At 36.1% G+C, this 26,917-nt stretch overlaps 1 protein-coding gene and 1 long non-coding RNA gene across 5 annotated transcripts; one reads left to right on the plus strand and one right to left on the minus strand.

Annotated features, from left to right (window-relative positions):
* Nucleotides 1–19,873, minus strand: LOC118765435. The gene is made up of 4 exons (XR_005001298.1): nt 19,860–19,873; nt 16,668–16,680; nt 9,769–9,775; nt 1–150 (listed from the first exon to the last, which is right to left on the minus strand). It is a non-coding gene; the product is annotated as an uncharacterized LOC118765435 (long non-coding RNA).
* LOC115217257 (rRNA-processing protein UTP23 homolog) lies at nt 17,160–26,917 on the plus strand. Of its 4 annotated transcripts, none has more exons than XM_029786898.2 (4): nt 17,174–17,516; nt 21,431–21,663; nt 23,495–23,640; nt 26,499–26,917. In XM_029786898.2, exons 2-4 carry the CDS (start codon nt 21,447–21,449, stop codon nt 26,874–26,876), a joined length of 741 nt encoding a protein of 246 aa, XP_029642758.1. In that variant the 5' UTR covers nt 17,174–17,516; nt 21,431–21,446; the 3' UTR covers nt 26,877–26,917. The 4 variants fall into 4 exon arrangements, with proteins under 4 accessions (XP_036363398.1, XP_029642758.1, XP_036363396.1 ...); XM_036507503.1 differs by having other exon boundaries at nt 17,427–17,552; XM_036507504.1 differs by lacking the exon at nt 17,174–17,516 and adding an exon at nt 17,565–17,765.

Consider the following 26,917-nt stretch of genomic DNA (forward strand, 5'->3'; position numbering starts at 1 on the left):
AAGAGGAGACTGCCAAATCATTTGAGTTCATTTAGAGATGAAAATAAAAGATTCCAAACAAGTCTTAGTAAATTAATCTGGTCTATTAAAGACAGAAACAAAGACATACTATCAATTGGGAATTAATCTGTACTGCAAAACCATACAGACCTGGAACTAAAAATATGGCCTATGTTTAGAAGAATTATACCAAATTTTTACATCTAAAAGTAATATGATAAATTCTAGACAGGAGCAAGCTTTGAGATGCTTGCACATGAGGAAATTCACATTGTCCAGTATAGATGAATAATAAACATTTAAACAACGGAATGCTTTGAAATAAAGGATTGTACATGATTATCAATCATGTCTACAATGCAGAGTAGATAAACGAAAAACTTTAAATGGTTAAATCAAAGGATATTAAAGTAAAGACCCTGAAAAAACTGCACCCATATAATTGTAGGGATGCAGTTGCAATGGTTACTAATCGGTGCAGTTGAAACAGGTGTAGGTCTATGTAAAGCGGTATATATAAAAAGAATTAAAGGTAATGCTATGCCACTTCATAATAATCCTCATTATTGTTGTTATTGGTTTTTTTAGGTGAAAATCAAAACAAAGTAAACAATTGTGAAAAATGTATTTAATCAATACAATAGTTACCATTTGCTTCTATAACCTTTCGCCACCTGTTGGGTAGATCTTTAATCCCCTGTTCGAAGAATTTAGGTTCTTTATTAGCAAAAAAAGTTTCCAAGAAAGTTTTCACGTCTTCATCAGAATTAAAATTTTTTCCATTCAATGAATTTTGCAGTGACCGAAACAGATGGAAATCTGATGGGCCCAGATCTGGAGAGTATGGAGGGTGAAGCAAAACTTCACACTCAAGCTGCAGCAACTTCTGCCAAGTAATCAAAGCAGTGTGTAGCCTTGCGTTGTCATGGTGGAAAACAACCCCTTTGTGATTCACCAGTTCTGGCCGTTTTTGATGAAGAGCTGTGTTTAATTTATCCAGTTGTTCACAATAAACTTCTGAATTGATAGTTTTATTCAAGGGAAGACGTTAAAAAAAGATAACACCCTTCCAATCCCACCATATCGATAACAGAACTTTCTATGGGTGAAGACCTGCGTTGGATGTTCGTTTTGGAGAATCCCCTGCTTTTTTCCATGATCTTCGTTTCACATTATTGTAAAGTACCCACTTTTCATCTCCAGTAACAATTGTTCTCAAAAAGGGTTTGTTGTTTTCCCTTTTCAGTAATGAATCACAAATGGAAACCCTCTGGACAAGATTTGCTTCTGTTAATTTATGGAGAACCCAAACATCAAGTTTAGAAACATAACCAAGTTTATGCAATTCATTTTCCACACTTGTTTTGGATATGTTAATATCTGCAATTTGTCTGGTCGTAAGACAGCAGTCTTGTTTGACTACAGCTTTCAGTTGGTCGATGTCTATTTCTTTTTGCCAGCCAGAGTGAGGTGCGTCTCTTACTGAAAAATTCCCATATCGAAATCGAACAAACCATTTCTGGCACACCTGTTCTGAAACAGCATTCTCTCCATACATATTGCATAACTTTCGGCAAGTTTCTGTTGCTTTCTTTCCTTTTCTGAAGTAAAAAAGCATAAGATGCCGATAGTGCTCTGCCCGGTCTTCCATGTCTAGGCTCAAATGCAATCAAACAAGTTGCAATCTCTCTCCTTTGAGGCTTGTTACACACTGATGTAACCTTGGTCGTTAGACCGAATACAGTTTCTAAAGAAAAAGAATATCGGAACAGTGATTAGAAGACCGAACAGTTGATACTAAAAAAATTAAACGGAGTTTTTGGCCAACCCAATATATATATATATATATATATAATTGAGTAATTGAATAAATTATCTTATTAAGGATAATTCGAAAGATAACCGATACCTGGGTAGCAAATTCACATCAGAAAGAACACGGTTGAAGCTACGTCCCTAGGGCATAGACTATGTGTCTTCGTGCGGAAATTTGTATGTTTATTTTAAAATTATAAGTATATGAAAGAATGGAGTTGAACGACTAGTTAACAAATATCCTTTATTCTTGACATATGTTTCCCGATTCTTTCGCTATCTACTTTCCTTTCCCTACAGTAAACATAATCGAACACACAGATACAGACCTTTCAACTCACAGCTGTCAGTTTTCTGACATCTACCCATCCACAAACACAATCACGCATTCAGTCACACACATACACACATTAAGACAGTCACACACACAGGCACTCATTCACAAAAGAAATCATTTAAACCCACCATTCTTTTGACCTGCACTCTCTCACCTTATTATTCTTATACCTCCCTCCTCCTACTTCGTTTGAACTCTTGAACCTTTAGAAACTTCTAGATTCTTCTACATTCAGCCACTCTGACGTCACTCATTATCACCATGGGCTCCTTGAGAGCGGTCAGCTAAAAGTTTTTTGTGCATTTTGATGTCGACATAAGTTCCTTGATTTTCCTGATGAGAAATCTGCATGATGTACTCCTTATTCCTTCGGAATTAGGAATATGCAGCCTTCGAAACATATGTCGAGAATAAAGGATATTTGTTAACTAGTCGTTCAACTCCATTCTTTAGAAACTGTATTCGGTCTAACGACCAAGGTTACATCAGTGTGTAACAAGCCTCAAAGGAGAGAGATTGCAACTTGTTTGATTGCATTTGAGCCTAGACATGGAAGACCGGGCAGAGCACTATCGGCATCTTATGCTTTTTTACTTCAGAAAAGGAAAGAAAGCAACAGAAACTTGCCGAAAGTTATGCAATATGTATGGAGAGAATGCTGTTCAGAACAGGTGTGCCAGAAATGGTTTGTTCGATTTCGATATGGGAATTTTTCAGTAAGAGACGCACCTCACTCTGGCTGGCAAAAAGAAATAGACATCGACCAACTGAAAGCTGTAGTCAAACAAGACTGCTGTCTTACGACCAGACAAATTGCAGATATTAACATATCCAAAACAAGTGTGGAAAATGAATTGCATAAACTTGGTTATGTTTCTAAACTTGATGTTTGGGTTCTCCATAAATTAACAGAAGCAAATCTTGTCCAGAGGGTTTCCATTTGTGATTCATTACTGAAAAGGGAAAACAACAAACCCTTTTTGAGAACAATTGTTACTGGAGATGAAAAGTGGGTACTTTACAATAATGTGAAACGAAGAAGATCATGGAAAAAAGCAGGGGATTCTCCAAAACGAACATCCAACGCAGGTCTTCACCCATAGAAAGTTCTGTTATCGATATGGTGGGATTGGAAGGGTGTTATCTTTTTTTAACGTCTTCCCTTGAATAAAACTATCAATTCAGAAGTTTATTGTGAACAACTGGATAAATTAAACACAGCTCTTCATCAAAAACGGCCAGAACTGGTGAATCACAAAGGGGTTGTTTTCCACCATGACAACGCAAGGCTACACACTGCTTTGATTACTTGGCAGAAGTTGCTGCAGCTTGAGTGTGAAGTTTTGCTTCACCCTCCATACTCTCCAGATCTGGGCCCATCAGATTTCCATCTGTTTCGGTCACTGCAAAATTCATTGAATGGAAAAAATTTTAATTCTGATGAAGACGTGAAAACTTTCTTGGAAACTTTTTTTGCTAATAAAGAACCTAAATTCTTCGAACAGGGGATTAAAGATCTACCCAACAGGTGGCGAAAGGTTATAGAAGCAAATGGTAACTATTGTATTGATTAAATACATTTTTCACAATTGTTTACTTTGTTTTGATTTTCACCTAAAAAAACCAATAACAACAATAATGAGGATTATTATGAAGTGGCATAGCATTACCTTTAATTCTTTTTATATATACCGCTTTACATAGACCTACACCTGTTTCAACTGCACCGATTAGTAACCATTGCAACTGCATCCCTACAATTATATGGGTGCAGTTTTTTCAGGGTCTTTACTTTAATATCCTTTGATTTAACCATTTAAAGTTTTTCGTTTATCTACTCTGCATTGTAGACATGATTGATAATCATGTACAATCCTTTATTTCAAAGCATTCCGTTGTTTAAATGTTTATTATTCATCTATACTGGACAAATGTGAATTTCCTCATGTGCAAGCATCTCAAAGCTTGCTCCTGTCTAGAATTTATCATATTACTTTTAGATGTAAAAATTTGGTATAATTCTTCTAAACATAGGCCATATTTTTAGTTCCAGGTCTGTATGGTTTTGCAGTACAGATTAATTCCCAATTGATAGTATGGTCTTTGTTTCTGTCTTTAATAGACCAGATTAATTTACTAAGACTTGTTTGGAATCTTTTATTTTCATCTCTAAATGAACTCAAATGATTTGGCAGTCTCCTCTTGAAAATTAGTGCATGTGTTTATTTGGCAGGAAAAAGAAATTACCATCCCGAAATATAACAATATATATATACCGAAACTGAATCAGTACATGGATAAGTATTGTATTTCGTATATTTTCACTTGTTTATTGCTTGGGTTTGTGATGAGTTTGATTTGAGAACATAATCTTTTGTGGAGAATGGCGATTTGACGTCTATATCTAGCATGTTGACTGTCCACTTTTCGTGTTCAGTCCTTAATTGGTATATGTAAATATTTAATCTTCGGATTCTTTTTTTAATATGCTAGACCACTGGTTTTAATTGATAAATATTGATTTCTACCCTAATTAATTTTATATTTTATATAAATAAATATGTTCTCTAACCGATAAATTGACTGCTGCTAATTATTAGCTGCAGGCTATTTTCTTCGGGTCTCAACGCGCCAAAGTAAAGGCATTTGAAAAATACATTCGAATGTAATAGGTTGAACTCCACGCACATGATACTCCGGTATCGTTTTTGCATCTAGTTCAGCAAATTGCATATATATCGGGCCATGTTGACAAAGGCTACAGGTATCCTTGCGGATAATAGCCGAAACTGAATCAGTACATGGATAAGTATTGTATTTCGTATATTTTCACTTGTTTATTGCTTGGGTTTGTGATGAGTTTGATTTGAGAACATAATCTTTTGTGGAGAATGGCGATTTGACGTCTATATCTAGCATGTTGGCTGTCCACTTTTCGTGTTCAGTCCTTAATTGGTATATATATATATATATATATATGTATGCAAAAACAATTAAGATTCAAGTGAATTCCAATGAATATGGTACTTAACTTAGATGCACCAGAATACTTTATGGTATTAACCATAAAATAATGTGGGGTGATTATAACCAAGAAAAAAGCAACAAGAATGGATTAGTAATTTAGTACAATTGTTTCATACTAAGAACAATTTTATTTGAAGCTGCAAATACAAATGTCCAGTATTCATCAGCTAAATCACATATATGCTTTCCAGACATCCTAGAGGGTTTGATTATCCTCATGAAGTTATTAGGAGTGAGTTCTATGAAATTTAAAGTCAAATTAAGGAAAGTAGATAGCGAAAGAATCGGGAAACATATGTCAAGAATAAAGGATATTTGTTAACTAGTCGTTCAACTCCATTCTTTCATATACTTATAATTTTAAAATAAACATACAAATTTCCGCACGAAGACACATAGTCTATGCCCTAGGGACGTAGCTTCAACCGTGTTCTTTCTGATGTGAATTTGCTACCCAGGTATCGGTTATCTTTCGAATTATCCTTAATAAGATAATTATTCAATTACTCAATTATATATATATATATATATATTGGGTTGGCCAAAAACTCGTTTAATTTTTTTAGTATCAACTGTTCGGTCTTCTAATCACTGTTCCGATATTCTTTTTCTTTAGAAACTGTATTCGGTCTAACGACCAAGGTTACATCAGTGTGTAACAAGCCTCAAAGGAGAGAGATTGCAACTTGTTTGATTGCATTTGAGCCTAGACATGGAAGACCGGGCAGAGCACTATCGGCATCTTATGCTTTTTTACTTCAGAAAAGGAAAGAAAGCAACAGAAACTTGCCGAAAGTTATGCAATATGTATGGAGAGAATGCTGTTTCAGAACAGATGTGCCAGAAATGGTTTGTTCGATTTCGATATGGGAATTTTTCAGTAAGAGACGCACCTCGCTCTGGCTGGCAAAAAGAATGGAGGACACCACTTGTATAATGGTGATGTTCATTTACAACCATTATATGATGTCAAGGATAGGACACACTCACACACACTTTGGGCTTCTTTCAGTTTCTATCTACTAAATCCACTTGATCAGAGTGTCACACTGTGGGACTGGACTTGAAACCACATGGCTGGGAAGCAAACTTCTTAACCACACAGCCTTGCCTATATCATCATCATCATCATCATTGTTTAACGTCCACTTTCCATGCTGGCATGGGTTGGACGATTTTGACTGAGGACTGGCACGCCAGATGGCTGCACCAGGCTCCAATCTGGTCTGGCAGAGTTTCCACAGCTGGATGTCCTTCCTAACGCCAACCACTCCAAGAGTGTAGTGGGTGCTTTTACGTGCCACCGGCATGAGGGCCAGTCAGGCAGTACTGGTGATGGCCATGCTCAAATGGTGTTTTTTTTATGTACCACTTGCACAGGTGCCAACAATTTGGTTATCTTCACTTCTTACAGCTGTTTTGATTAATACTCAGTAATTTAATTACAAATTTGTACATTAAATTTACATTTATGTGACATGAGTATAATTTCATCAGAGAAAAAATGATGTACCTTTGAATGTTGTAACTTCAGTAGTCTGCCAAAATAAATTGATAGGCCCACATATAACATCCAAAGGTACATCTATTTTTCTCTGATGAAATTATACTCATATCACATAAATGTAAATTTAATGTACAAATTTGTATTTTAACTATTGAGTATTAATTGAAATGGCAGTAAGAAGTGAAGATGACCAATTTGTTAATAATAAACAATTATTAACTTCCTAATCTCTATTTCCTTTTCTTCCTTTAAATGGATATAAACTATATGTTTGATATATACCTATTGTTTTAAGTGAATTTCATCTCCCAATAATACTAGGTATTGAACCAGTATTTCCTCGGATGTAACCATCTCTTCATGAGGTAAATATATCCCCTGATTAAATTTATATATATATATATATATATATATATAACGGGAAGGTTTACGAAAATAAACAAAAGACGAAGGCAGGTTTACAAAAATAAACAAAAGATGAAGGCAGGTGGAGTACAAACAAACAATGTATTAGTATGGCGCTCAGGAATAGAAATAAAACAAGTCTTTTACGTTTTGAGCCTACGCTCTTCGACAGAAAGATACACAGAAAAGAAACAAGGAGAGAAAAAAATTGCGTGTAGGGGCTAACGATCCAACATGGCGTTAACTATTCTTATACATTGGTCTAGTGAAAGATAAGGGAACCAGAGAGTAATGATAATGGCAGAGATGTTGGTAGGATTAAATGCAGATACCCACCAGTGTATCATTTGTCATTTGTGAGCAAAAGGAAGATAAAGTTACCAGGTCAGGGATGTGAGGTTTGGCATTATACTAATATATACATATATATATATATATTATATATATATATATATATATATAATATATATATATATATATTATATATATATATATATATGTATGTATATGTATATAGGGGACTGCAAAGAGACACTGAAGTATTGTGAAAACGGGTAGCTTGAGACAGATAAGTTTAGAAATTTTAAGACTTTCAATTGTTCACATGTTTTTTTGTGATTGACCTCAAAAACCCATGCCACTCCTAGACATTCATATGCTAATCACACTTGTACAAGTGTGATTGGCCAATAGAAAATATGCAGGTATATACACTCACGTGATTCACCTCCCCGCTATTGCAATCCACACATTTGCATGTCTCTCGCTATCATTATCTTCATCGGTGCATGTTCCCACATGACCTTGCCCTTTGCCAGACACCCATTCTCATCCTGCGTGCATTTTTAAGGCATGGTTGTTTTTCATGACAATGTGTTTCAACAGAACTGTCTTCCCAACGTTATCAATTCACAAAGGCTTACCTCCAGACAAAACAATGCTCATACACACTTTGATCTTCTTCCACAATTAATAGTGAGAGGTAAGCTTTATTGCTAATTAGTACACCAAAACCTGGCTGCACTAAGGCATATATGCACATCCGTAATATATGATAAATTCGAAATAAATATACAATGTAGTTAAAGTAAATTGGTTTACTGAACTTTTTTTTATAATGCCTCCAATAAAGAAAATGAGATATGACAAATCTTATTTGAAATTCAGTTTTACTGTGATAAAGCCTAGTGGGGAAGGAAACCACAGTGTGTTTTGTGCTCCAAGGTTTTGGTGTCTACTTCACTAAAGCCCACCAGAAACTTCTGTACATTTTGGGATGTTATTACAATTTTTCTGCTGAAAATAGCTAAATTGGTTGAAATGCACCTCTTGGATAATCAATATGAGGAATGACCTGATAATGGGGAGGAATAGCATCCCAAACATTGTGAAAGAGGAAGATGATGCCAAAGTTCAAAACCGCTGTCGTGTACATGTGTATATATATATATATATCATCATCATCATCATTTAACGTCCGCTTTCCATGCTAGCATGGGTTGGACGGTTCGACTGGGGTCTGGGAAGCCAGGAGGCTGCACCAGGCCCAGTCTGATCTGGCAGTGTTTCTACAGCTGGATGTCCTTCCTAACGCCAACCACTCCATGAGTGTAGTGGGTGCTTTTTTTACGTGCCAGGTGAGGCTGGCAACGGCCACAATCGGTTGGTACTTTTTATGTGCCACCGGCACAGGAGGGTAGTCGGGGCGGCACTGGCAATGGCCACGTTCGGATTTTTCTTGTGCCACCAGCACTGGTATCACAACTACAATTTCCATTGATTTTTGAGTGATTTCAATTTCAATTTCACTCGCCTCAACAGGTCTTTGCAAGCAGAGTTTTGTGTCCCAAGAAGGAAAGGTATGCATAAGTGAGCTGGCTACATCCCAGGTAGAGGCCACTGGTTATGGTCTCATTTGTCCTGCCAGGTCTTCTCATGCACAGCATACTTCCAAAGGTCTCGGTCACTAGTCATTGCCTCGGTGAGACCTAATGTTCGAAGGTTGTGCTTCACCACCTCGTCCCAGGTTTTCCTGGGTCTACCTCTTCCACAGGTTCCCTCAACCGCTAGGGTGTGGCACTTTTTCACATAACTATCTTCATCCATTCTTGCTACATGACCATACCAGTGCAATCGTCTCTCTTGCACACCACAACTGATGCTTCTTAGGTCCAACTTTTCTCTGAAGGTACTTACACTCTGTATACACTACAGTGTTTGGTGTATGATCCCGGTTTCTTTCTGCCAAATGGACTGAAATGGGTCTTATGAAGTTGCCAATACTGGGTGCTTGGGGTATTTTCAGATTGTTTTCATTTCTAATTTGTTTTGTAACCAATTGATCAACTGGCTCCCCATATTTTCATGTATATTTATTGTATCCCAATGGGGCATTGCATGGATTAAGTTGTGGTTTTCAAGGTTGTGGGTCAATGGACAGTGCAGTTCATAGTCCGGAAATTATGGTACATGAATGTATGTTATGTTTCCATGTTAATTATCCTGCATTTTATAGGGGACTGCACATCATTGAAAAGACTGTAAGGGGACCAGCACGTAAAATTTTTGGAAAAATTTGAGAACCACTGTATTAGACTGCTCTTTACAACAATTCCAACATCTGCATCTAGTCCGTGGTTTTCCAACCCAGATGAAGCTTCTGTGTAATGGTCTTCACCAGAAACCTGGGGTTCTGAAACTGCTGCTATATCTATTTTGAGACATTGCAGTTTTTTTTAGTGGCAAGTACAATATGGCATTTAAGATGATGTGCATGATCTAGAAGTGTTCTTACATTCTAACCATAGATGTTTAAAAAATGTGTATCGTTAGAATAAATCCTGTGTTAAAATCTTTGTTCTTTGTTCATTCCTACTTTTGGAGAACTGTCATTAGTTGCAGTAAACTAACTGGCATATGTGGGAGGGTAATATTTAGTGCATCTTTTCTAGCAACTTCCCAGTCACACTGCTTTCCTAAGTTGCTCAGAGACTGGAAACCTTGCTGAAGCAATTTCTGTCCAAGAGAATAATGTTAGGATAAGTTTTCTGCTGCTTTGTATGTAGATTTGTGGTTGTGCCTCCTACTTGTTAAGTCTGCACACATTACCACTTTAATGGAAAAACAAGATGAACCAGATGGATTGAGGCAGTTGTACATCACTGGGATTACACTAACATACAACATGTATTCCACTCTCTAGCTATCAGTAATTGGAATCCCATAACAAACATTGCAAGATGACTAGCAGCTACATCAACTACATGTTTAACTTTAGAGTGCCTTCTCTCAGACTTTACCCACCAAATGATACCTGTGAGCTAACAGGGATTTGAAAGAAGCAAATTTACTCACAATGGATGGCTGTTAACTCATAAGTTCATCCACCCTTTCACAGCTCTCTTTTTTATCCCACAATATGTCCAAATGTACACACATATACATCAAACTTGTACACACACACACACATTTTGATAAGCTTTAATAATCTCAAGAATCTCACATGTATGTAGCTGGTAGATGTTTTGCCACCTTAATATGACTTTGCAGATTTTATGATGGACCATTCCAAATCATAAGCAATGTTTTCAAACTATTCATCAAGGAATATTGAGTTTTTTAGGATGTCCTTAAAAAATGAATGGAAATGTAATAGCTGGTACCTGCGAAAACTCTTCATCCCTTACTGAATATGTACTCAATTTGAAAACTAAAAACATTTTTTTACAATTTGAAATCATACACCATTTGTAAATTCTTATATATATTAGGAATGCTTGTCAGTTGGTTCAGTTTACTTTGTTGGTAATTAAAGATATTCAGCAGGATTCTCAATTTAAAAAATTTTAATTTTAAATTATATAATAATAGCATGCAGTGCTGAAATGTAGCAAAATTGACTGCTTGTAACTCAATCTAAAACTCTGATTGTAACAATTTAGCAGTTAATGATGGAATTTGAACAGCAGGTATTAGTTGAATTTTTTACTATGGCCTTAAATTTAAATTGTAATAATTAATTGAAAGGAAATTATCTGTACATTACTAGTGAGTGATTATAATATATAATAAAACATAGTGTTCACAACTTGGTAACATTAGTAGAGGGAAACTAAAATGACAAACAGTGTAGGAATGAGAGATAGAGATACTAAATGTAGGTGAGCTGTGGTAGAGGTTTTGCTGTTTGGAGTAGCTAGTGTTTTAATGAAAATGAAACTGCAAATTTCTGTAAATTTTAATTTATTAATTTCACAGACACACACACACACACATGTGTATATGTATATATATATATATACGTGTGTATGTATATATACATATAAATGTGTGTGTGCATATATACATGAGTGAAGGAATGGAGTAGATAAGATCTGGGCTACATATGTAAGTGGTAAATATCCAAGCTAGGTGTATACTGCAGGCTACTCTTCAAGCCCAGGATACCTTGATTAAATGAAGGTTTACATTGTTGCAAGGAGGTATATGTTAACACATGGAAGATTCAAGCAGAATGTGTAGAGATCACAGTAGGAGTGGAGAATATAATTGTAGAGAGAAATTAGGACTAAAAGAAGGAAAAAAGAAAAAATCATAGGAGTGAGAAAAATGAGGAATTTAAGCAAAGTCATTTGACTGGTTGTATCCAAAAGAACTATTTTGGCCGAGTCACAGAAATTAGCAAGGGAAGTGGTATTTGGAAAAAAAAGATAATGTGTAGGGGAGAGGGTGGGGAAATATTTTTAGTCAAGGGGTAGAAAAATATGCTTGAAGAAAGCAAGAGAGAATGGGCAAGAATCATGATGGCTACTACTAGCTTTCAATTAAGAAATGTATATTGTGAGTGTGTTTACAGTATGAAGTAGTAGAGGTGTATGTACTTGTAAGTTTACAGGGGTGGGGTTAAGGGGGGTCAATTGATGTTGGAGCTGGGGATTATGTTGAGTTAAGTTATTAGGGTGGAAGTTAGCTGGTTGTAGATTTCTGAGTTTCTTGTTAAGATGTCAGATAACTCCGGCAATGTTGGTGGTGGTGGAATAGGACAGTTTTATAAATTGGGGTGGGGGGACTTAAATGTTTTTTTAAGGAGGCTGGATTTAGGGAAATGTTTTTCAAGTAGAGCAAAGAAGAGTTTAGATACACGAGTCTGAACATTAATGACAAAGGAGTAGGTGGAACCAGATAACGTCCTGGGTTCTTGTTCATTTAATCCAATTGGGCAGGGGGAGGGTTAACTGGGAGGATAGATGTTTGGAGGTGCACACTGGTGTCTGTTTTGGTGAGTTGCAATGTATATAGGATTTGGGGTCATCTAGCAGGAGGGTTGTTTATTAGATCACCTGTTACTTTGAAATTTGGACAGGTATTGGAGTGAGGGGATGGGGGGGGATTTTATGTTCATTATGTGGTGGGGGCAGAACTGGTTTTAGTGGAGGGAGGGATATTCCACATGGGGATATATTTGATCAAGTTTTTTCTGTTTTCCTTTTTTTAATCCTAATTTCTCTCTACATTTATATTCTCCACTCCTACTGTGCTCTCTACACATTCTAATTGAATTTTTCATGGGTTAACATGCACTTCCTTGCGAGAATGTAAACTTTCATTCAATCAAGATATCCTTGGCCTGAAGAGTAGCTTGTGGTTTACACCTAGCTTGGATATTTACTTCTGAGGTCCCACTTGCTATGAAACATATGCAGCCTGGATCTTATCTACTCCATTCCTTCACTTTTGTATTCTTATTTGCATACCTAGCAACCCTGCTCACCTATCCTTTCTTCCTTTCTAGTCAGCACCATGACTACCTTACTCTTTTCCTCTCAACTGACAGACAACCTTTTTCTATATATCAACTATTAACCAGCGAGTCATCCTTGTCCCTATCGCTAGAATTGCTACTGTCTCTGTAACAACTTGTCGGGTAAATGAATAAATATATATAAATAACATTTCTTCCTTGATGTTAATTCTTCCATGTTCACTGGTTACTCCGATGTGAGAACCTTGAAGCATTAAATCTATACGCTACATTCAGTAGTGGGCTACATCGTATCAAATTGATATGGTACACCACAACCAGCTTGGTACATATATATAATTAATAAAAAAAAATGGAAAAAAACAGGAAGAAAAGAACAATGCATGAATGTGATACATACAAAGTATTAATAGGACACTTGGGAAAGGAAAGAAATTTTTTTTACATTTTGAGCAAAGCTCTTCTTCAGAAACAGGAGACAGAGGAAAGTCAAAAAGAAAAGGAAGACGCCAACAATCCACATGTAGATACATTTTGGAATGACCAGAAGAAAATGGACAAAGAAAAAGTGCTTTCTAAGACAGGCGAGTGTAAAGAAAGGTTGGTATCTGTGTGTATGTGTGCATGAGTGTGTGTGTGTGTGTGTGTGGCAGTAACTGAGTGTGTGTGTGCATGTGGTGGAAGTGGTACGTGCGTTTGTAAGAGAGCATGTGATGGTAACTCTATGTGTGGTATTAACTGTTTATATATGTATATCTGATTGACCTTTGTTAATGTCGTAGGAAGAGGTCAACAGCTATGATAACAGGTGTGGTGGTTTTTGTGTAGTTGTGTGTTTTTGCACATGTGCATAGATAGGGTGGTCAATAGTAGGGTGTTTGAAGGGTGAGTGTGTGTAGGTATGTGTACGTAGATGGAGTGAGAATGTGCGTATGTGTGTGGACGTTTATGAGTACGTGTGTGTCCCACTCCCTGTGTCACTCTGTCTCTCTCTCTCTCTCACACTGTCTGTGTGTGTGCGTGTGGGGAAGTGTGTGTATGCACGTCTGAGTGAGTGTGGAAGTGTGTGTGTGTGTGCATGTGGTGTGTGTGTAGGGGTATATGTGTGCATGTGCATGTGTGTATGCATGTGTGTGTGTGCATGTATGTGTGTGTGGGAGATATATGTGCGTTCATGTGTATGTACATGTTTGCATGTATGTGTGTATATAAAATAAATAAAAAATAGATGAAAATAATAGAAAAATATACAAAATAAAAGATAAGATAAAAAAAATAAATATTAAAAAGATAAAAATTAGAGATTAATACAATGATAAAATAAGAGGAAAGGAGATAATAGATAAGATAAAAGGATCGAAATAAGCAAGTGCAATGGAAAAAAACGATAAAAAATCAGTAATAAATGAATAAAAGTTATGATAGGATAAAAAGTTATTTTTTAGGGAGAGTGCAGAGACAGTCATTGGAAGGAGGGGTTTGTGTTTGTAAAGTGAAAATGAAACTCTGTTCAAGGCAGAGTCAAGAGATGGTAAATCCATGGTGTAGGGCAAGGCTGAAGACAGTGATATTTGAGGGTGGAAAAGGAGAGGAAAGAGGATGCGGTGTAGGGAAGGAGAGGGCGATGGTGAAATTGATTACACGAGCATGGCCAAAGGCAGTTTAGACAAGGGTGGATGGGGGTCCGTTACGCATGAACAGGCGAGCCAGGTACCAAGACTGGGTTTCGAAATCCTGGTCCCAGCTGCACAAGTGTTGGAGGTAGAGGAACTGGGAGTAGGGGATGGCCCATTTGGTGTGGGAGCAATGGGAGGAGGAAAAGTTGAGATAGAGGTGGGAGTCCACGGGTTTGAAGAAAGCAGAGGTGGCAAGGGAGTGGGTGGGGAGGTCAATGGTGAGAGATATATCTAAGAAGTTTACAGAGGTGTCAGACATAGTAGAGGTAAGCTGAAGAGAAGGGTGAAAGTTAGAAAGGAAAGAGATGAAATTGGAGAGTTGTTCATATTCAGGGCCACAATACTTTAGACATGGCCATTAGAGCAAAGAAACAGGCTTGGAATGCCTGGAAGAGTAGGGGTAGCAGGGGAATGTATCAAATGGCCAAAAGGAAAGCTAAGAGACAGGTATATATAGCCAAAGGAGTAGCAGAAAAGAAGTTTGTCAATGTTCAGCGACGCAAGGACCAAAGACTTGAGGTGTTTCGTGTTGCAAGACAGTGTGTGAGAAAGAATCGTGATGTCATAGGAGAGAAATGTGTCCATATGGATGATGGTGCCCTTGCATTTAATGACTCTGCAAAGACAGAGGCTTGGAGAAGCCATTACAAATGACTGCTAAATGTGGAGAATATGTTAGTTTGTTATTTAATACCATAACAATCTTACAGCAACTGTGTGAGGACTGAGTTAATATACAATAGCATTGTCTTATAACAATGAATGAAACAAGTATCTCATTCCACCCACTAAATTTTTAGCCTGTGCGAAATAGCAGTTAAAACCAACTTTTCATAGCTGAAAAATGTTTCATCTGTACAAAAGATCAAAGCTGTCTGCTTGACTCTAAGAGGTCATCTTCTGGCAAGAAGTGAGGTGAGTGAATCAGTTGCCAAACAGTGTTTATAGGTGAAAAGGTGTTACCTTAAAAAAAGCATTCAAATTGTGACCATCCTATCTTTTTCTCAAGTGGCATCATGTATTGAGGACTACATTATCTTCTATGTTTTCTCCTTCTTTCCAAGATGCACAGTGTAATTTGATGGCCAAATTTAGTTGCTATTTCTAGAAGCCAAACAATCACATAGAGAGAGGCATGTGAACCATCATCCATGCGGCCACATTTCTCTATGGCATCACGATTCTCTCTCACGCACTGTCTTGCAACATGAAATACCTCAAGTCTTTGGTCCTCATGACGCAGAACATTGGCAAATATTTTCTTATCTGCTTCCCCTCTGGCTAAATAAACCTGTCTCCTAGCTTCCCTTCTGGCAGTCTGATACAATTCCCTGCTACCACTGTTCTTCCATGCCTGTTTCTTTTCCCTAATGGCCCTGTCAACTACAGTGTTCCACCATCACATTACCTTGGGTCGAGAGGGGACTTTGCACTATCCACAGATCTGGTCACTAGCCCTCAACAGGTGTCCTGTAGAAACCCCCAGTTGTCTTCCATAGCTTTAAGTAGTACATCTCTAAATCTCAGTCCATTTTCAGGATCCTTAAGCTTTCAGACCCTTCTCCACTATGCTGGTCGTCTTCTGGGCATCCATTTAGCCCTGATCCTGAAGTTGTTAACTACTAATCTATGTTGTGGGGTGCATCACCTGGGAAGGTTTTGGCATTTACAAGTAGCCATCTTTCCCGTTTCTTGGTGAGGATGTAGTCAATTTGACTAGTGCGTCTACCAGATTGGTAGGTAAATAGGTGATTGGCATGTTTCCTGAAGTTAGCATTGCAAACCAGAACATCGAGTGATTTACTGATGAAGTCTTATAATTCTAGTGCTCGCCCGAAGTTATAACTCTACTATTGAAGAACAAACCCACTGTCTTTATTTGTTTATTGTGATGGCAGCTAGCCATATAAATTACTATTTTTCTGTACTTTTAATCAAAATTTCTTGGTAAACTACATCAAATATGCTAGCCTACTTTACTAACCAAGTGAAATTTTGGCAATTTGAGTTTTTTGAGTGGTACAGTAATGTTTCCAAGAAGATACAACAAATCTATTGATCACATTTTGTTTTAAGAAGATAAATTTTCAATTCCAAAATTTAAGATAACCAGGGTTGTAAAAATAAAAATCATATAACTAATGATTTTTACCTACTTCCTGCATTTAATATGTTAACAACTAGTGCTTTTTAAGTGTAATTTATTATCTAAACAATATATGCGTTTCATGTATAAAGTTAAGTGTCTGCTTCATTTCTTTACTGTTTAACAGGTTAGAAAGAAAACAAACAAAATAACGAGTAAAGACTAAAAATAGTAGCTGAAAAACAGGAAAAAACCTAAAAGCAGTAGAAATGCACGAACGTTTATGGTGGTGTCATGAAGTAAACGTGCTTCAGATACACTCGCTTATTCATACGAACGTAACTGAGAAGAAATATGTCATAAATAACAGTGACAAACGAAATATACACCGCCGGAAGTTGTTGTTGACAAACAACAGCAGTAATTTAAGTCAGCTGAATACACGTCATTGATTGGTTGAAATGATCGAAATACGACAACTTTAACACGAAATAACTTCGAAAATAGAAACTTTTCTCAACAACGCTAATAGTAAAAGATGTTCTATATGACACATTTTACCAGTATCTGAAGTTTCAAAATGTTTAGTTAAAGAAAAATCTAACAGTACTTATAGTAAGAGAGCTCTGATCATGTACAACTATTATGCAAAGTCATTCCAGCCATGGCTATCATATCCTTTTTGTCTCAAGACTCACAGTCTTTTATGTTTGCTCTTTTTTTCCTAAAGACAACTGTATGTGGTATGAGAGAGATTTGAGTGCTGTTTTTTGCAGGTTAAACGTCTCCATGGAAGCTCTTTTAAGTCATGTTTTCACATGTAACCGGAAAATATAATACTGTAGCATTCGAAGGGACATCACTCTTGTTTCTAACATTGCGCCGCCTATCGGATCAAACAGGTAAGACGTTGTTTTGAACGACTCTCATTTCATATTGTATTTAATTCATTAACACTTTGTTCTAAACATCTAATTAATAACCATTTCTGTACACGTTTTAAATTTAAAATAGAAGAAGCTTACGTTAAATAGGTACGGGCATGGTTGTAGAGTTACCAAGTTCGCTACCACATGGTCCGAGGCACAATTCATCTGCACGTTGTCTTGAGCAAGTGTCTTCTACCAATGCCCCAGGCTAATCAATACTTCGTGAGTAAAATACAATAGACGGAAACTGTGCAGAAGTCCATTGTATACGTACAGATGGTTAATTATTATCTCGTTTGTGTATATCTTTCATCGACATAAATAAACATCGACGAAGGTTGTAAACATAAGTGAAGAAACCGATGTTTACATTATCTTTCGTTGAAAACTTTGCCATTAATTTTTAAAAAACAATCAAAACTTCGGTACTTGTCTATTGTCGTGGTCCCGGTTTCGCACACGCGAATTCGCGCGCGCGCGCGTCAGACGTAGGTACTCGATCCTACGAGGTGACTTGCGCAGTGCAGAATTCGCGCATGCGCGTTACCCCCCCCAAAAAAAAGGTGTTGGATTTCACTAAAAATATATATGTGTGTGTGTGTATATATAACATTTTCAATTTTACACAAAAAAATTACATAGTCGCTTTCCTCGCGGATTTACAGATAAATGAATTAATTACTATTTTACAGAATAAAATTAATGAATTAATTATATAAATTAAATAATTCTTGAAAATTAATTAATATTAATAATATTTTTTGAACAAAGTAAATAATTTATAAAACTTGGTTAATAATTTTTTTTACACAAACGCGAACGTATATAATTTGTGAAACTTTTTTTTTTTTTACAGACGTATATAATTTGGTAAACTTAATGAATTAATTTCTTCTCATCATCATCATCGTTTAACGTCCGTTCTCCATGCCAGCATGGGTTGGACGGTTCGACCGGGGATCTGGGAAGCCAGAAGGCTGCACCAGACTCCAGTCTTATCTGGCAATGTTTCTACAGCTGGATGCCCTTCCTAACGCCAACCACTCCGAGAGTGTAGTGGGTGCTTTTTACATGCTACCCGCACAGGTGCCAGGAGAGGCTGGCAACGGCCACGGTCGGATTGGTGCCAGTCGAGGCGGCTCTGGCATCGGCCACGATTCGGATAGTGCTTTTTACGTACCACCAGTCCAGGGGTCCTGGCATTTGCCGGGTGCCACACTTGCCCCAACATGTCTTCGCAAGCAAAGGGGGTTGGCGTGGGTGCCTGTCGTGGGATGAGGTTCGATATCAACTTCGCTTGCCTCAACAGGTCTTTGTGTATAAATGTATAAATTTTTCGCACTAAATTCTTTCCGTAGAATTTATCAAAAAACGCGCAAAATTATTCCGTAGAATTTATCAAATTAAAAAACGCAAAATTAATATATTTTTTGAAATTGCAAATTATTTAGAATATAAAACAAATGAAGTTAAATTTTAAAAATAAATGTCATATACTTATACTCTGTAAGGTGCTGTGTTCACACTTCAATTTACTATTTTCTAGAAATGTTGCTTTTCTAATTGAAACAATTTTTCTCAATCTCCATTTAAAAGTCCATAATGCCTCTTGAGCCATATCAAAATGAACAACTTTGAATTACGCGGCGGCGGTGGTGGTGGTGGTGGTGGTGGTGTGAGGTTCTAATTTTTTTTTCTGATCTCTCTTTGCCCCCTCTTTATCTCAGTTGTTCATTCCGCTAATATTTAGAAACCGGGACCACGACAATAGACAAGTACCCAAAACTTCTTAGCAATTCAGTTATATTTATTATTAGTAAGTTTGGTTAGATATTAGAAGTCGGTACTATTTAAAAAGAGTGGTCCCGGTGCGCGCATCCGCGCTAGCTAGTTGTGACTAGTCGATCCTACAACGACTACCTAGCAAAGTTAATAAAACACAAAATAAATAATTTTTGAACAGAGTAAATGAAACACAAAGTAAGGAACGACTAGCTAGCGCGAGTGCGCGCACCGGAACCACTCTTAAATAATAATAATGAAATTATTGTATACAGTGCTCGGGTGCACCACAACTTCTTAAATAGTACCGTAGAAGTCTAGGCGAAATGAAATAGAAAACTGATGTGTTGCTCCAGCGAGTTCAGATGTTATTGACATTAAGTTGATAACAAAACATTTTGAACAACGAAGGAGCCTTTGCATAGTTGCTCTCGCTGCTAGAGGTAGCAACCAAACCTCACATCAAGCCCCACTGTCTTAAGGAGTAACATTGAATTGTGTGATGCTAGATGTTCTTTATCAGTGGTTGTCCACCATTTTTTTATCTATGGACTCCTTTGATTATTATTTTATTCTGGTGGACCCCCATAGCCATTCGACGTTTAGAAACTAGTTTTATAGATACTTCTTTCGGTCAATATAAAGATCCTCACTCGGGAACAAAAACAAAAATTAACCAGTCTGGGGGTGTTAACAAGTATGAGGAAAATGAATATGAAAAAAAAAATGCGCGGTAACGACTTGGGGGATGAAGAGGGGACTTTCGGAAAATTCACAAGATCCGATTTTTCCGTCATAACCTCCGGTAAAATAGATATATATATTGATCTTGTTTTACAGAATTTGATCCTTCATAACCAAAAACGCGGGATTCCGTAAAAAAAGATCAATATATATATCCATTTTACCAGAAGTTATGACGGAAAAATCGGATCCTGTGAATTTTTCGAAAGTCCCCCCCCCCCCCGGTCGTCAGCGCACATTCTTTTTTCATATTCGTTTTCCGCATACTTGTTAACACCCCCCAGGCTGGTTAATTTTTGTTTTTGTTCCCGGATGAGGATCTTTATAATGACCCTTCTTTCAATGTTCCTATTTTGTTTTTCACACACTGTATCAGTTGAACTATGTAAAATGCTGGAGAAAGAAGCCTAGCTGTTTCTTGCAATATATACTAATGCATAAATCTAAAGCAAAATTTTTTCAGAAACCCTTAAAATACTATTGTGGACAATTTGCCATTTTGTTGTATGGACCCCGGTTGAGAACCACTGCTCTATATAAACGGTGTAGCATGGCTGGAATGATTTTGATCATGGCTTTGCTTCATTAGATACATTTAAACAGCTGATATTATACCTCTGTAAGGAATAACCACAAGTGTAATGTCATGGGCATTCAAACAATCAAGTGTAATGTCATGGGTATTCAAACAATCAAGTGTAATGTCATGGGTATTCAAACAATCAAGTGTAATGTCATGGGTATTCAAACAATCAAGTGATGGTTTTGTGGGGTTTTTTTTTTTTTTATCAGGACGAAAAATGATTTCTTTTGCTGATCATTTTCCCTGCCATTTGCAAGTTATTGACCTCAAAGCTATAACAACATAAAAATAAATGATATCTAAGCAATACAGAGCAGTAGGTAGTTGAATAGTTAGAGTATTTGCTTTTCGTTGAAAAGACACAAACACTCGGTACCAGTCTGCTTAGTTGTAAGTTAGCTGCCACATCATCAATGTAATTCATCAATAACTGACTACTATTTCCTTTGAGCAAAATCTCTGATTGACATCCTGTTCAAAAGAAGGGAGATGTCTTAACCACTTAATGGGTTAAATGTTAAAACTTGTATTTCACCATGGAATAGTTGTGGAACAAATAAAAGTGGATTAATTACAGAAAGAGAGATTTAGAAATTTATGAGAATCAATTGTTTTTCTGGGTATTAAAGCAAATTCTGCTGAGCGACTTTGTACCAATTATTTTAATCCAATGGAGTTAAATAGCCATTTACATTTGGTTTTAAGACAACTCTTAAAAGTAAGTTTAAAATGTAGAAATCATGTAATTAAACAGGTTTTTCTTTTTGTTTCGTTCCAGGAATAACTTTGTGAATATGAAGATTTTACGAGAAAAAAAAGTTAAAAAAATTTTAGCATTTTATAAGAATTATTTTCACTTCCGAACACCATACCAAGTTTTAATTGATGGGACATTTTGTTTAGCTGCACTTAACTATCATCTTGATATAAATGATGTCCTCTCTAAATATTTGCAAAGTGAAATCCGGCTTTTTACCACCTCGTGTGCAATTGCAGAGGCACATAGTTTAGGTATGGTATTTCTGATTTGTGCTATTTCGGTTTTTAGAGTTAATGGTGTTTTGTGCTATTCATCAATAAATTAATTGATGAGGTTTTTAACAGTTTGCAGTCATGGCCTCAGATCTTGCTCTAAGAATAACTAAGTAAAAGTGGAATATAATTTCAGTTTATGTTCAGAATTAAGTTATTCATTAACTTCTTGTGATTAATCAGCTAAAAGCTAGGCTTGTAAATGTTTGCGTATTGATATTGCAATAGTTCTTTGGGGGTAACAGAGAGATAAATTGTTAACTGAACTTTAATAGAAACCAGATTTTCTGTACATCTGCTTCTACAGATCTTATGTGTGTCTCCTACTTCTGAGAGATGTCCTGTAAAGTTCATGAAGTATTTTGTTGCTTTTCACAATTTATATTAAACCTTACATGGAACAATCTCTTCCTGGTTTCCACAAGTGAAATGACTTAATGAATATCTTATTGGACTGCTAACATATAAGTCTTGAGCTCAGATCTAGTTTTTTTTTTTCTTACTCTTTCATTTGTTTCAGTCATTTGACTGTGGCCATACTGGAGCACTGCCTTAAAAGGTGTTAAATAAAGAAATCGATCCCAGGACTTATTCTTTATAAGCCTTGTACTTATTCTATTGGTCTCTTTTCCTGAACCACTAATTTACAGGGACATAAACACACCAGCATTGGTTGTCAAGTGATGGTGGTGCGAAAAACACAGACACACAGATATATATATATATACATACACACACACATACACACGATAGGCTTCTTCAGTTTCCGTCTACCAAATCCACTCACAAGGCTGTGATTGGCCTGAGGCTATAGTAGAAGACACTCACCCAAAGTGCTACACAGTGGGACTGAACCCAGAACCATGTGATTGAGAAGCAAGCTTCTTACATTCTATATCAATTTATATCATCTGAGAGCGTTGCTTGAGCAAAGGAAGGCATACTGTGAAAATGGAGATACCTGTTCATAACTTGAAGGGCTGAGCCATTGATAGTTTGATTGGTTGGTCAGGAAAACAGTACTGCACCAGTTTCACTTGACTACAATACTAAAATAGCTTAGTGGATATGATATAGGAATTCCAATTCAATAATTTTGAGTTCAGATTTGTTACAGGCATTTTGTAGTGTATTTGGACAATGTTCGCAGTTCTACTTTGCCTCAGTTAATCTAGCTGTTGGAAACAGGCACCACATCATCTTGGAGTAATACCTTCAGTAGACAGGTGTTTTATCCAGTGGAAGATATACCTACCTGCTTCACACATTAAAACTGGAGTAGGGAGACATTTACATTTTTTTAATGACTTGGGAAGCTGCACCTCACGTGAAGTATGAGTAATTGACCTTTTTACATTTACTAAGCAAATAAATTAAGAAGCCTGTATGGCTGAACTTCATTGTAGTTTTTATATCATTAAAAAACCTTAAATGGTAGAAATACAAATACCAATTCTTTGGATAGAGAATGTCCTTATAATACAACAGAATAAACTGTAAAATACAGTTCTAGTGAAATACCTGCAGCCAGCTGATATGAACTCATGAGAAGAAAATAGTTAGGATAAATCTGAGATTATTAGTAATTATTGATTGAAATTAAGATAGATTAAGAGGCATGGAAAGCTATCACATTGCAGACCTGACTGATCTATGCTAATATACAAAGATGTATGCAAAGATGTAATGCTAGTTTACAAAGATACATGGAAATATTTTCAGACCTGTCTCATCTTTACTACTGTACAGAAAACAAATGTGAAAATGTGGAGACGACAATGATTTCATTTTTCTTTTCTATAATTTCTAGAAAAATTGTTTCCAGGTCTTTTACCTCAACTACGCAGTTGTCAAGTATGTTCATGTGGGCACAAAAAGAAAGCAGTATCAGTAGTTGAGTGTTTCAAGAGTATGGTCAATAATAATAATAATAACCATTATATTTTATGCACACAGGTTAGTAGTTTTCTATTTTGCTGTGTATATATACGTATGTACTCATCTGTATTTGCGGCGTGTGCGTGCACACACACACACCTGTTTATATGTATTTGTGCAAGAGTATTTTTAAAAATTCTTTTTACTGATTTCATTTAAGGGACTATGGCCCGCTGGGCACTGCCTTTAAAGATTTAGTCAACCTTATCAACCTCTATTTGTTGAATTGCGAGGTTATGAGATATAGTTCCAAGATACGTCTCACAGATACTCTGGGATGCATCATCAGTGATGTTTCTGGAGCTGCAGGGAGCTTTTAAGTCTTTCAACTCCCCTTCACTCAGTTGACCCAGCCTGAGTCAATCAAATCTCAGCTTGCATCCTAGTAGCAGTAAACCTCTCATCTACCTTCTTTATCTAAAGCCATCATGTGGCTTCCTCTGCAGTTTCATTAAGAAACTTATAGCCCTCCTCTTATAATTCCAAACCCAGTCAGCTTTGTAGAATAAATGCCCTGCTAAATCCAGGTAGCTCATTTCAGTTGCCTTGTTACATGCCTGCCAGCTCTGGTTTCTGCACTGCTTTAATCCTTTCATTACTGTATTTATTTTGAGATGCTCTGTGTTTCTTTCAGTTACTTTAAATATAATTATGAATTTAGTAAAATAACTTAGTTATCATTCAGCTAATAATAGGAACATAAATTGTGACTAAGGATTGGTGGAAGATTTTAATTCAAAACTTATGAAAACAAGACATTTGTACTCAGAGCCAGTTTCAGTCGGGTTGGTAACAAAAGCGTTAACAGCTCCTGGTATTTGGCAAGCTTCCTTTTATGAGCCTCTTCCATATGTTTTTTCCAGAGGACAGTCAGGACATGATCACCTGTTTGGTATATGGAATTTGAGAAGATCACTGTGTTTGGGCAGAGTCTTGTTTCATTCAATGTCTGTGTATACTTCTCTTTTCCTTTGATGCTTCCAATCTGGTGGATTTAGAAGTAGCCTAAGCCTGAGTTCCTTATTGCCACATTCCCAATCAGAGCCCTCTGCCTCAATTGTTTCTCAGCTACCAGCAACATCTTGGGTAGCACTCCTCTTTTGTACCTATGCAAAGTTCAATGCCAGCTCCTACTACGGTGGTCGTCTGGGAATCTCTGTACTTCTTTGGTAAGTCTTAGTAAAACTTCACCAACCTGAATTACACTTAGTAACAAAAATTTAGTCTCAAATTTTTGTAGGTAACATAACAGGTATCAAGTTAACTTTCATGAATGTTACATGTCTCAGAACTGTTCTCTATTAAACAGAGCAAGCTTAATAACTAAGAAGAGGTTAATATTTTAAAAATGAATGTTTACACAAGTAAATAGAATCAGTGATGTAATGAATAGCTGTTAATTAGAGCAATTCCAGATTCCTTTTACATCTGTTTCTTTTTTAACTTACTGTTCTAGTTTAGTAGTTGGAATATTTGGTTTGCTAGCAGCATAATTTCTCACTCTTTATGCCAGGTGTGAAATTCTAATCTTTCATTTTACTTGTTAGGTATGCTTTACTTCATAAACATTATCACTTTAATAATAAGTCTCTGAGCGAGGTATAAACAGATTTATTATTGCTTGTTTTCACTTTTTCGAGATCAGTGACTTTTCGTCACTGGAAAAAGTATATATATATATATTTGCATTGAGAACCATTTCCCATCACCAACCAGTGGTTGTCACATGCTGATGACAGGTCAATATGCAGAAACTCAGGTCCATGTGTATCATGTCAGGCTGGAGATGGGAAAATGACTTCCTTTTGCAAGTACTGATAGGGTACAGAATAAAAGACTATATGTTTGAAGTGGGACATGTACAATAATGCATTAAAGTTTTTTCAGCATTGTGGAAAAACAAAAAACAAAACAAGTATGTTGCCGAAAATAGTCAAAAAAAAAAAAAAGAAACAAAATTAAAATTAACTAGTCTCCCTTTCCCAGCAATTAAAAAGAAACTTGAATACATTTCAATTAAAAGAGAGTAATGAATGTTTCACATCACTGTCGAATTCCTTTGTAGACACACTTTTCATTTATTTGGGTTAATATTTTTATAAAAGACTTAGTTCAATAAAATAAGTAACAGAAGAATAAGTAATGGAGATGATATTATTGACTAAATAATTTCAAGGTGGTACCCCAGCATGACCACAGTCTAACACAATTTGAAAACTTAATTCTATAGATAGGGATTGTTTTTTGCATTATGTAATATGGTTAAAAATAATTTACTTGTTTTTGTTTTGTTTTTTTCGTTTTATTACATTTTTTACGAACATGAAGAAAAACTATTTGTTGACACTTAAAGCAGAAGCGAATCTTGTAATATTAAGCATTATAATTTATGGTTAATATACAAATAAACTTTATAGTTAAAAAATTTTTTTATATTAATTTCTAATTTATTCAGAGTAATATGAATTTTTTAATGTGGGAAAAAAAATAATAAACCAGACACAGTCTTGCACTTCTTCAATCATTATATTATAAATATTAGCAATCAAAGAATTTGTGCCAAGGCACCTGTAACAGTTATACTTTATTGTGGTTGGAATCATTTAGCCTTGTAGAATGTCTGCAGCTGTTTAGAGTTGAAGTACTTCTTGGTTTTAGAGAGAAAGGTAAGTCTTGGATACAAATTAGGCAGTACTAAAAGAAAATTTCTCAGATATTCAGTTCTAGCTTGCATGTATGAATTGTGAAAAAGATATGTCCATAAAAAAATAAAGATAAAAAAGCTTTTTGTGAGTTTATGAATTTCAGACTTAATCAAGTTTTTCATAGTAGATAAGATACTTGTAAAGTTTTATTTTTATTTTATGTTTTCCTAGGACAAGAAAATTCAGAAGGTTCTTCGAAAACATCCTGGTGTTCCCATCATTTTCATTGATAGAACTGTCTGTATTGAGCAACCAAGCAAAGCTTCTCAGCAAATAGCAACAGATGGTTTTGCTGGAGAAGTGGAGGAATTAAATTATGAAGACAAAGTATTAAATCAGTTAAAAGACAAGATTTTGGTTAAAAAACCTCATGTTGATTTTAAGAAGCGAAAGTCAAAAAAGGGAGCTAATCCATTGTCATGCAAGAAAAAGAAAGTTGTAAATGCTGTTCCTAGCATAGACAATGGCGTCAAAAAATCTCGCAAAAGAAGAAAAAAATATAAGGTTTCTTCTCATATTAAAGAACTTTTGAAAAATATTCATCAATGAAATACGTTCATCTCAATTTCATTAAAAATTTATAAATATTA

Source organism: Octopus sinensis, linkage group LG11 (genome assembly GCF_006345805.1).
Source record: "Octopus sinensis linkage group LG11, ASM634580v1, whole genome shotgun sequence".
Classification (NCBI taxonomy): Eukaryota; Metazoa; Mollusca; class Cephalopoda; order Octopoda; family Octopodidae; genus Octopus; species Octopus sinensis.

Excerpts from the sequence above, each read along its gene's own strand:
- LOC115217257 (XM_029786898.2), top strand. The coding sequence starts at position 21,447 with ATGAAGATTTTACGAGAAAAAAAAGTTAAAAAAATTTTAGCATTTTAT. Across the intron at positions 21,664-23,494 it reads TGCAGAGGCACATAGTTTAG|AAAAATTGTTTCCAGGTCTT; the intron begins GTATGGTATTTC and ends TATAATTTCTAG. Across the intron at positions 23,641-26,498 it reads ATTATATTTTATGCACACAG|GACAAGAAAATTCAGAAGGT; the intron begins GTTAGTAGTTTT and ends ATGTTTTCCTAG.